Source organism: Eublepharis macularius, chromosome 12, assembly GCF_028583425.1.
Source record: "Eublepharis macularius isolate TG4126 chromosome 12, MPM_Emac_v1.0, whole genome shotgun sequence".
Taxonomy (NCBI): Eukaryota; Metazoa; Chordata; class Lepidosauria; order Squamata; family Eublepharidae; genus Eublepharis; species Eublepharis macularius.
This window is the reverse complement of record NC_072801.1, coordinates 53,633,542-53,645,961: the sequence shown is the minus strand read 5'-3', so window position 1 is coordinate 53,645,961 and position 12,420 is coordinate 53,633,542. Positions and strand designations below refer to the sequence as shown.

Sequence of the window (12,420 nt, the reverse complement as noted above, 5' to 3'; positions counted from 1 at the left end):
CTGGGTCACGATTGCACGATCGCCATTATCGTGGGGTTTTTTCGATCATGATGCAGATCGTGCCCATCTCTAGTCATAATCACATAGCTAAGAACCCAAGTGTAGCAGTCAGACCCTTCCTCATACTAAAAGGGCAGTTTATGGATATGAAATATCATAAACCTCTTGCCAGAAATCCCAGAAACTGCCTGGATCCAGGCGGAGTGGATGCCAGCTGGCCTGGAGACTGGAACGTTACCAGGACATGAGTCACAGGGAAAAGGACTGACTGAACAGTCCCCAAGTCCTGGAGAGCAGCAGAGATAATGAGGCTTCCATCCTGAGACATCTCCTTGCCTAATCTCCTCAAACCTTCCTCCATCCTTATCTCTTCCACTTAAATAATTGATGTAATTGAGAGCCAGTTTGGTGTAGTGGTTAAGAGCGCGGGACTCTAATCTGGAGAGCCGGGTTTGATTCCCCACTCCTCCACTTGAAGCCAGCTGGGAGACCTTGGGCTAGTCACAGTTCTCTGAAGTTCTCTCAGCCCCACCCACCTCACAGGGTGTTTTGTTGTGGGGATAATGATAACATACTTTGTATGTTACCTCTGTATTCAAGATTGTGTTTATTTTCAAATTTCTGCAGCCCATTGTTACCCAAAGGAAGGGTCTCCTTGAGAGAATTGGCATATAAGGAGAAGCAGTGAGGATCTCCACCAATATATACAAGGATCATTCCCTCAGAAGAGACTCAAATAAACAGGCAGATGTTCAACAGGAACAGTTTTTATTCAAGGAGCAGCAAGAGAGTAATCACATGAAACCCAACACACACATACAAAGCTAACTAGGAAATCAGTGAAAAAGAGGGAGAGGAATTCAAGTAAGGGCTATATTTACCAGTCCTGTGAGAGAAGAAGGTCCATGGGAGTAGCAGCGAGGATGGCCACCATCTCATGGAAGGGGATAGGGGAGGGCTCAGATGTATCTGAGAGTGTACATATGGGTTCACAATACACACACACTACGATGTCTGAGAGCAGCCCAATTATACTATGGAACATACCCTGGGGCAGGATCGCGTCTTCTGCCCCCAAAACTATAGCTAAATCGCTGTCTCTGGAGGTGAAACAATAAAACTGGGAAAGGTATGATTGTGCATATCTGGGAGAAACTATAAGTAAAAATAGTGACTTATGATGACCTACAATATTTGAATAGGAAGGGCTTATCTGACCCCAGAATAGTTCTGAGTGGGAAGGAAGATTTGGAAGAGTGTGGATGAGATAAAGCAGGAGCTTCTGGAATACCTCTTTTGTCTTAAATCTTTGTACATCTCTGAGGGAGTGGGGCTGACATTCATGACTCACATTCCAGTATTTTTCCATCTATAGCCTGAGTTGGGAACCATTCTGCTTGAAGCACATGGGGGAAAAGGATTATGATATGTCTGTATTCATAATCTGTTCTTTCAGTATGAGGGAGGGTCTGACTACTAACACCATACCCTATTGTATTGTTCATTAAATGTTCCAGCTGTGGGTTGTATTGATTTACATGGTGTAATCTGCCTTAAATCTCAGTAAGAAAGGTAGATAATGTAAATACATACATACATACATACATACATACATACATACATACATACATACATACATACATACATAAATGCATAAACAAACAAACAAACCAGAACGCCAAGGTGAAGTATGACCTGGGTAGCTTCACTCAGCATTACCTCATTAGGTGCTTCTTGCAACCTGTCATATCTCATAGTGCTGTTGAAACGGCAAAATGAAATGAAAGAACCACTCTGAACTCTTGGAGGAAGGATAAAATGAATATAGATACAACACTCTATCTAAAAGAAGTCTATAGGAGGCAGATCACCAAACCTCTGGACTTTTCCCCCAGCAACACATTTAACCAATCAAGTTGGACAGAAGTGTTTCACAAAATGTGGGGGTAGTAGAAGGTTCTGGAAGAGAATAGGTCTATTCACTGCAGATTATACATATAGCATGCAATGATAATCTGTTAGAATCTTTCTTTACATCATTTTTATTTTATTTTATTTTATTTATAGTCCGCTCTCCCCGCAAGCAGGCTCAGAGCAGATTACCAGCATATAAATATATATAATAAACACAAATAAAAACACTGGTAGCAATCATGTAAATATAGCACTAAAACATATTAAGGCAACTCGCATTGCTACATCTCAGCATCCTCAAAATCCATGGGGCAGGGTGGCTAAGATTTAATCAATACAGGGTTGGGGGGCACTAGGGGTCGCACGACAATGGCAGACGCATAAAAACCTCGCTCCACGCCTCCTTGATCTCCCACGGCCTCTTTTAAGCATTCTTAAAGCGGTAAGCCCCCCCAAAATATGGGCAAAGCAGGAAGCAGGGTAGCTCCTCTTTAAAAAATTTTCTGGAGAAGGCAGAAGCTAAACAAGCCCCGGTGGGAGGCAGACAGGCCCCAGCTAAAATGGCTGCCGAAAATGCTGATAAGCCTGCAAGGGAGCCTGAGAAATCTCATGCAGTTGATGGGGGAATATTAGCTGCACTGGAAAAGCTGGAAAACAAAATAGTTACAAGAATGGAAGCTATAATTAAAGATCAAACAAGTGAGTTGAAGGAATCGATCAAACAAGCTGCACAGACTGCAGAAAAGGCTGAGCAATTAGCCACTGAAAATCAAAAAGAAATAATGGAATTACACTCAAAAAATGATCAGCTCCAGGAGAAAGTTATTGACTTTGACAACAAACTAAGATCCAGCAATATTAAGATCAGGGGTTTTGCTGAGTATGAAGAAAATAACACTGAACTCACTGCATTTATTTCAGAATGGCTGGGAAAAGAACTGAAATTAGAAGCTGGTGTTACCCCTGTAATTTCCCATGCATATAGAGTTGGAGCACTAAATGTCTTAAGATCTAGGCAACTACACAGAGACATTATCGTTATCATAAAACCTATCACAAATAAACTGACTGAAGCTGATATTAGGTATCGTTGGGCCTCCTCGACCAGGGTGCTGGTGCACTGGCAAGGAAAGTCATATGAAGCCAACGCTCTGAAGTCTGGCACCAAACTGCTTAAAGACCTTCAACTAGAGTGGCAGTCCATCTCCCCTAGCAAATCTCTCCCTTACAGAGCAAGACCATCACCAGCTACCTGGAGCAAGATCCCAGTAAAGAAAGATGAAGGAGGGATACAGGTGGATTCACTGTAAAGGCACCTAAGGGAAGCAAGGAGGGGGAAAAGATTTTTTTTCCCTTCTACAGACTACCCCCTGGAAAATGAAGAAATAGGACTGAGCAGGTCAAAGTGACAATTTAACCACATTATCCATATTACTGTTGTTTTCTCTCCTCCACTCTCCGCCGTCTAAAGAGAAAAAATGATGTTAAATGAGGCTGGGGTGGGTGGGAGGGGTGGGTGTGGATATGAGGTATATTTGGTCCCCAAGTTGGTTTTGGACCCCAGATACTGGGCCCTTTTTGCTTTTGGTAATTTAGGGCCCAGTCTTGGAGAGTAACAAAGTTATTAAAACATCAATTAAATATATATATATATATATATACCCTTCCCTGAAAAGAAGGGTTTCTGGTGGGTTCCTCCCTAAGGAAACTTAGGGAGAGAGGTAGTTGTTATTTTCCTTCTATTTTTCTTTCTATCTCTATCTTTCTTTCTTCTATCTTCTAATTTACTCTTCTTTCTCAAACCTCTTTGTATTTCCTGTACTTTGTCTTCTACGTCTATTACTAAACTTGGTAAACCAGCATTTTATAAAGTATAAGAAACAGTTTACTGATAACTACAGATTGCTCATCGATACAAAAAAGAATATATACTGTATTTGTGCAGAGAGTATAAATAGTTAATTTCTTGAATTGTTGCTTTTGTATATTCCCCAGGTAATGGAGTACAAAGTTCTTTCTTTAAATTGTAGGGGTCTAAATAATGTAATCAAAAGCAAGAGGGTACAGTCGATGCTGCAGAAACAACGTCCTGATTTTCTTTTTCTACAAGAAACTCATTTATCATCACGGGTGCAACAGGTGTTTAAATCAAAGTGGTGGGATTTCCAGTGCTTAGCCCCAGGGAACTCAAAATCTAGGGGGGTGGCCATGCTTATCTCAAAAAATGTCAGGACTGAAGAGCTGGTAGTAGAAATTGATACTGAAGGTAGATATATATTCCTTAAAGGCGTTAATGTGTATTGTGTTAATTACGGGGATTAAGATCTTTATTGGTTGTTTCTGATTCCAGGTGGGTAAAAGTGGAGGGTGGGCATTGCCACTTGCTTCTCTCCTGATCCCGGCTGTGTGGAGGTGGATGGTGGGCCTTGCCACCTGCTTCACTCCTGATCCCAGCTGGGTGGAGGTGGAGGGTGGGCATTTCCACCTGCTTTGCTCCTGATCTCAGCTGGGTGGAGGCAGATGGTGGGAATTGCCACCTGCTCCTCTCCTGATCCCAGCTGGGTGAAGGCAGGGGGTGGGCATTGTCACCTGTTCCACTCCTGATCCCAGCTAGGTAAAGGGAGATGGTGGGCATGACCACCTGCTTCGCTCATGATCCCAACTGGGTGAAGGTGGGGGCAGGCATTGCCCCCTGCCCCACATCTAATCCTGGCCTGGGCTTCCTGCAGCAGGGTGAAAGCAGAGGATGGGCATTGTAATCTGCTCTGCCTTTGATCCCACCTGGATGAAGGTAGGCAGTGGGCCTTGCTACTTGCTTCTCTCCTGATCCTAGCTGGGTGGAGGCAGAGGGCAGGCATTGCCCTCTGCTCCACTCCTGATCCTAGCTGGGTGAAGGCAGGGGATGGGCATTGCCACCTGCTTTGCTCCTGATCCCAGCTGGGTGAATGCAGAGGACAGGCATTGCCACCTGCTCCCCTTCTCATCCCAGCTGGGTAAAGGTGGGTGGTGGGCATTGCCACCTGCTCCGCTCCAGATTCCTGCTGTGTGAAGGCAGAGGGCAAGCATTGCTACCTGTTCCACTCTGGATCCCAGTTAGGTGAAGGTGGGGAATGGGCATTGACACCTGCTCTGCTCCTGATCCCAGCAGGGTGAAGGTGGGGGGCAGGCATTGCCTCTTGCCCCACATCTAATCCTGGCCTGGGCTTCCTGCCACAGCATGGTCTGTGGAGGTCTGGCGGCCTCATCTGGGCTTCCCTCCACAGCAGCGCACTCTGGAGGCACACTAGGGTAGCAAGACAGTTGTCTTCAATATGCTTAGCCTTGTATACAGTAGGATTAATAAATAAAATGGTGATAGTCGTTAACAAAAGAAGAAGGAGAAGGAGGAGGAGAAGGAGAAGAATACATTTAAACAACTCAGCCATTTGGACAGCCAATAGCAATACAGTTAAAGAAAAGTTTCCAACCTGACCATTTCCCCCCTACCATGCCCACCCCTACCATTTCCCCCCTACCATGCCCACCCCTGTTTACAATGAGTTAGTCATAATACATTTTCTAGCATTTACAAGTTGCCTGTTTATTAAGCTCTGTTTAGAAAATGTTCTAACCTGAAATCCCACAAACTAATGAGATTGAAAAGTGATGAAGTACGTGGTCTACTGGGAGGATCCATAGAATATTTAGCATGCCTTGTGAAGTGTAGTTTGGTGTATCATATTTGATAAGGCACAGGCTAAACAGATGCTGAGTTTGGTGTGAGAAGTCAGAACATCAACTTTATCAGTGTTTTCTAGACTGGGACTACAAAAGGATTAACTAATAATGAACAGAACAGGTAAACTTCATTGTAAAGTTTAGTTTAGTTATTATAATTTTTTTGTTTTGTTAACTCTTTAGCTATGCAAAATAACATAATTTATAAATCACCCTGTAATTCACGTATCAGTTTTGCAGATGAAAAAACAGATACTTGGACGGTTTTCTATGTTATAAGCAATTGTACAACCATTACCAATGAAGGATGAGAAAGAAAAGGGAATGCATGTGCACACATGTAAGGGTGTACAGACAGATATTGATAGCATGTTTGCATGTATAGATTTTAATTCTGATTTAGTTTTATTGAGAACAATTCACAGCTAATGGAATATTGCAGGTGACCTCTCAAAGCAAAGAGTGAATGGAGGAACTCAACTGGAGGTGTTCAAAACATTAAAAGTATTCAAAGCATCAGATAGGTGAAGATAAGCCCATATTAGAGAACCAGGAAGTAGCACAGCCTATGATAGCTGGGTTCAAATCTCCACTCAGCAGAGAAGATAGCTTTGGCCAGATGGCTGCTTTCAGTCTAATCTATTTCAAATCCTATTATGAGCATCTGGGAGCAAAGATAACAATGAATATAGAGACACAATTCTACCTGTCTACACTGTTCTAACTATCTAACACTTAATGAAGGAGGAGGGTCACTTACCCTCTGGACTTTCACCTTGCAACTGAGATAACCCATCAAGTTGGAAAAATGTTTCACAGAATGACCTCCTATTTTTGCAGGTACGGGGACATTATGGAAAGTAGGGGACTTATGAATTCCAGATTATACCTCCGCATGCTATGGTTTTTGCCTGTTACTAGGACAGGTAAATCACACCACTGAAATCTAGTCCATTATCTCAGTGGTCTCAGACAACCACTCAAGCTTTTGTGTGCTGTTACATTTGTCTCGAGAAATTAGACTTAGGATCATTGCTCCTTTACACCAGAGTATCTCAGAACAAGTCTCAACTTGTGCAAGACTAATGGCTTGATGGAAATATCTGAGTTTGAGCTTAAGGTTGGTCCACAGATCTTGAAGTAATCTAGTTCTCTGGACCAGACCACATCTAATACTTAGTTATTTGATCAGAGTAAACTGATGGGAGGTGGAAGACGGGATGAAGACAGGTGTAGTGTGAAATGGAATTTTTTAATCTTAACCCTTTACTAAAATATCAGTTCTAGTGGTACACATTGATCTAAGAATATCATTAAACATAGTAGGAATTTCTTCTCGTCAGACATCCACAACTCAGGAAAAATGTGCTGTATGAAGTATGACTTAAAACACAGATAACAACATGTAGTGGAGGATGCTCTAATTGTGGCAGTTAAAGCTTGTCTTCTCATCCATTCAACTTGTTTGACGAAATGTGTTAATATAACTTTCTCCAGCCATTCACACTCTTGGGGACTTGGATATCTTTTTCAGTGTCTTGCAGAGATGGACCATGCTGCACTGATTATCTGGTACTGCCTTGAAAACTCTACAGCAACTTAAGAACAGGGTCAGGAAACAACTGTACAGTTATAGTAAAGCTATCAGAAATTATGTTTGTTTTATCGTTCAGAAATGTTGAGCCTTGGGACTCACAAGAATGTGATAGTATCAACTGGGTAAAAACATTTTATTCCATAACATATGTTGACGAGATGGTTTCTGATCAAATAAAAATGATGTAATTCCTTCACAGATGGAGTCTCCACACCAGATATTGCAGAACGGCACAGTTGTCACTGAATTTATACTTCTGGGACTCTCCAGCGACCCTGAAGTCCAGCTCATTCTCTTTGGCTTCTTTCTGCTCATCTACTTGGTGGCCCTGACTGGGAATGTTCTTATCCTTCTCACCATCAGCTTGGACAGCAAACTTCATAGCCCCATGTACTTCTTCCTGTGCAATCTCTCTGTAATAGACATTGGGTATACATCTTCCACTATCCCCAAGATGCTGATGAATTACATTTCACAGGACAAAACTATCTCTCGCTCTGGTTGCCTCTCACAAACATACTTCTTCATCTCCTTTGGTGGCATTGAATGCCTCCTGCTTGGTGTCATGGCATATGACCGATATGCTGCCATTTGTCATCCACTGCAGTATAGTGTGCTCATGAGACCCAAAGTCTGTGCCTCTTTAGCAGCCACTGCTTGGATTCTGGGCTTGGCTAATTCTGGCGTACACTCCGGCCTGATATCCCTTTTGTCATTCTGTCGGGACAATGTCATCCATCACTTTTTCTGTGATGTAACTCCTCTTTTGCAGCTTTCCTGCTCCAACACTCAAATCAATCAAATTGCCGTGTTTGTGGTAGGTGGAAGTGTAATTGTTGGTTCCTTCCTGTGTACATTAGTGTCTTATGTCTATATAGTTGCATCCATCCTCAGGATCCGTTCAAAGGATGGGCGTCTCAAAGCCTTCTCCACCTGTGCTTCTCACCTCACTGTGGTCAATGTATTTTATGGCACAGCTATCTTTACATATATTCTCCCCAGCTCCTCTTATTCTGAGATAAAGGACCAGGTTTTATCTGTTCTGTATGGAATCATTGCACCTATGCTTAATCCTATTGTATACAGCTTGAGGAATAGGGATGTAAAAAATGCCCTTCGGAAAGCAATGGGTAGAATGTAACAGAAGAGAATGGTGGGTTTTCAAGACCGAAACAAATGTGTACTTTCAGTTGCTTTAACATTCTAAAACAGATAAAGTAAAGAAAATGAACTATGGGATTCATTCAACCAGTTATTCTGTTGGTAAGAAAGGGATAATGGGTCTTTCACCACATGCAAAAGCTATGCTTGGAATCATGGAACATCAATGAACCAAAGTCATGTGAGATGGGGTCTTTATTAAGGAGGAGAATTGAGTGAGAAAGAGTGATCCAACTCAAGATCTCCTTGGTTTGTGTCATTTTTTCCAAAGCAAGCAAGGAATGGATGTCTATAGTCTCCTAGGCTGTTTCTTGCACATTTCGCTTCTGCCAGGCAGGTAAGAGGTGGCAGGGGATGGAGACGGGGAGCAGGGGATCTCCTGCCTTCATCAGTGGAATGGGATCCCTATTAACACAGCACCATCTCATATAGTATTTATGTATTCAAGGTCCATGATTCTCAAAAGTGACTTTCAGTGTGTTAAAAAGGCCCCTCTTCCTTTTTTCATTATAATTTTATTAGATCAACATATAAGTAAATGTGGGTGAGGGTTCTAGATATCTTTTACACGCTTTCCCAGCAACATGTGACTTGCTGGTTAGTGGCTGACTAAAATGACCCAATCATATGGAACTGATGTATTTTGATTAGTGGAAGAAGTAGAAGTATTGAGAAACGGCAAGAAGTAAACATGTCAAGATCTCAGTGAGAGAAAGAGAATCAAACCTCATTTGGCCTGACTTGCATTAGATCCCTGTGGAATGACATTCACATATACTCTATACTAGGAAGGCACATGGAATGTCAGGACTGCCATTTTGCTGCACAGGGATGTGGTGGGTTCTCCCTCATTGGCAGTCTGCAAGGAGGAGCTGGATGAATACTTGTTGGAGATGCTTTAGATAGTTCCTGCATTAGGCAGGGGGTTAGACTAGATGGTCTGTAAGGCCACTTACAACTCTATGATTCCATGATTGAAGGTCGTTTTTCCTATTCACTCTGCTCACTAACTCCATAGCTTGCTGCTCTTGCAGTATTTAACAGTTGCTTGCATACTGAATGAGCACTTCTGCCTCCAGCTGAAAGAATCATAGCAATACAGGATGACACAACAGCAAGAGCAATCCCTTTTTGGCCATTTCCACACTCATTGAATAATGGACTTTCAATGCACTTTAGCAATCCTTTGGAAGTGGATGTTACACACATGGAAAAGCAGTTCCAAACGTTCACTAAAGAGTATTGAAAGTGGATTATCCAGCATGTGTGGAAGCAGCCCTAGTTAGTGAGCTGATGTCAGCTATGCACTCCAATGTATCTGCCATGAAAGTGTTTTACATATGTTGCTGATCCTCTGAAAGTACAAGTGATGTATTACATTATGCATTGCTGATATGTATCAGCCAAGCATAGATCTATTTCCCTTATCTCATAGGTGGCTACTGTTACTGCTGGAGTAGACTGAAGATGGCCTTGGATGCCAGGCGAAGTTTGAAAGTTGCAAATGATTTCATTCTTGCATCCTTTCCCAGGCTCTCCCCCGCCCCTTGGGAATTCTAATTGTCCCAATCCTAAAAGGTGGGAACTCTCCCTATAACTAATCTTACCTTTCATACCCCCTTCACTTCTGCCAATGAAGTAGTCAAGTGTACAATGAACTGTAGAACCTGAATAAAGCAACTTTAACTCATGCACCTGGAGTGTTTGATGTGAAGTACTATTTGGGGTCTAATTGGCAGAACCTGACAGCTGAGGGTGCAATGAGACATAAGAGAAATGTCTTACTCCACCTTTCTTTCCAATGAGGACTCAAAGTTACTCCAGTTCATCCTCACAACAAGAAAATAGCCATCTTACTTGTGGAGAAAAAAAGGCCCTACCCCTACAAGGATTGGGAGAGAAGGAGAAGGAGCAAGCCAGAAATGCAGATCTGAGAGGCCTTGCACCTGATTTGTATGGGCTGGGAGCCACCTCCCCCCAGGACACAGCCTTGATTCAGTAGAATCACTTCCTGGCAAGAGCCTGAACATGAAAAAATTCATAGATTTTTCAGGGAGTGTTTTTTTGTTTGTTTGCATGCATAGATTTTAATTCTGATTTAGTTTTATTGAGAACAGTTCACAGCTAATTGGGTATTGCAGGTGACCTCTCAAAGCAAAGAGCGAATGGAAGAACTCAATTGGAGGTTTTCAAAACATTAAAAATATACAAAGCATCAGATAGCTGAATATAAGCCCATTTTTTGTAATTCCCAAGAATCCTGAATTTGTGCTAACCAACAGGGGTGCTCAAAATGAAACAAACAAGCTGAAAATAAACAACGAGATCACTGTTTTGTTTTGTTAAAGCAGCTTCTGGGACTGTGAACCAAATCTGGGAAACCAAGTTATAAAGGAACACTCTCACCAAAAAGGTTGTGTGTTTTCTTTTGGTTTAGTAGAAAAGAGCAAGAGTCCAATAGCACTTATAAGACTAACAAAATTTGTGGTTCTTTTGGTTCCTCACTCTTAACAGCATCAGTAGGTAGGAAAGCAAGCAGCAACTGGGTTCACACAACAGCATCTCATTTCCCTTAACATCATTCACCAATAACTGGGAAACCAAGTTATAAAGGCACACTGTCACCAAAAAGGTTGCGTGTTTCTTTTTGTTTAGTAGAAAAGAACAAGAGTCCAATACAATTTATAGGACTAACAAAATTTGTGGTTCTTTTGGTTCCGAACTCTTAGCAGTAGAGATGGGCACGGACTGGCATTTGCCTACGGACTGCCAGTTCAGAGTTCGTGGGCTTCCACGGACCACGGTCCATGAACTTTTAACGGACCAGGCCCGGTTCAAGAACCGGTTCGAGAACCAGTTCGAGTCAGAAAAGGCCTTGGTTTTCCCACAGATTTTCACTTCAGTCGACTTTCCCCACCAAAGGTTCTCGTGTAATGCTCCTCGATTATCACTTTTCCAAAGAGACAAACAACTTCCCCTCCCCTATTCTGACTGACTCTTACCCACCCTTGGGGGAAGGAGAGAGACTTGTGCTCCTGTCCAGGAGAGGTGGCTGCCCACAAAACCCACCTACATGGGGCTGCATCAACAAGAGATGCCCTCCCCGGGGGCAGGGAGACCAACTTTCCATGATGGGAAATGAATGGATGTACTTGAGTGAAAGCCAACTCCGCAACAGGATCATGTAGCAATTCAAAGGACCCTTGCTGGAATGGAAGGCATGGGAGGGATGGAAAGGATGTCTTCCACACCTTGAGGGAAGGAAACTTATGCTACCCTGTTCAGAGGGAGCCTCTTTGGGCAGTGGACAATGAGTCCCACCTTAGTGACATGGTGTGTCAGCTTGCTTGCTATCAAGCAAGCTGACCTGGGCCACTGTCCTACTTCTCACTGGACTTTGGGGATTGACCCTCAGAGAGGCACTTGCGCTCGCAAGAGCAGGACGGTCGCCGATGAAACCCACTTCATCGAACGTGATGCAGTCCATCAAGGAAGCTCATCATGTGCCTTAGACTGTTTTGTCAGCATACAAATCATATCAAGAAAAAGAGGAGGTACTTAGAAGGTGCCAGGGACAGGGCTTGTCATTGGGAGGAGGATAATATATGTTTGTAAAGCTCAGTCATCATATCCCTTACACAGTTTCGTCAATATACAAATACAAATCCACTATTTAGGGAGTGGAAAAGGCTTAGAAAGAAGTGAAGCAGACAGAGCCCCCCAAAATGTGCTGCCAGTGGTTCTAGAGTGGGTGTTTCACAGAGGCCAGTAGCAGTTTCCCCCCTGCACCTCAAAAGCCAGGCTGGAAATGCCCCCCAAGTCACCCACTATTTAGGGAGTGAAAAAGGCTTAGAAAGAAGTGAAGCAGACAGAGCCCCCCAAAACCTGCTGCCAGTGGTCCTAGGGTGGGTGTTTCACAGAGGCCAGTAGCAGTCTTCTCCCTGAACCTCAAAAGCCAGGCTGGAAATATCCCCCCAAGTCACCCACTATTTAGGGAGTGAAAGGCTTTGAAAGGAGTGAAGCAGAGAGCC

General features: G+C 43.1%; 1 protein-coding gene across 1 annotated transcript; it reads left to right on the top strand.

Moving 5' to 3' along the window:
• Positions 1–7,427: 7,427 nt before the first annotated feature.
• LOC129338724 (olfactory receptor 1N1-like) lies at positions 7,428–8,369 on the top strand. Its single transcript, XM_054993157.1, has one exon. It carries the CDS (start codon positions 7,428–7,430, stop codon positions 8,367–8,369), a length of 942 nt encoding a protein of 313 aa, XP_054849132.1.
• Positions 8,370–12,420: the final 4,051 nt, after the last annotated feature.

Bases quoted from the DNA above. Each gene is read 5' to 3' on its own strand.
- LOC129338724 (XM_054993157.1), top strand. From the start codon at position 7,428: ATGGAGTCTCCACACCAGATATTGCAGAACGGCACAGTTGTCACTGAA.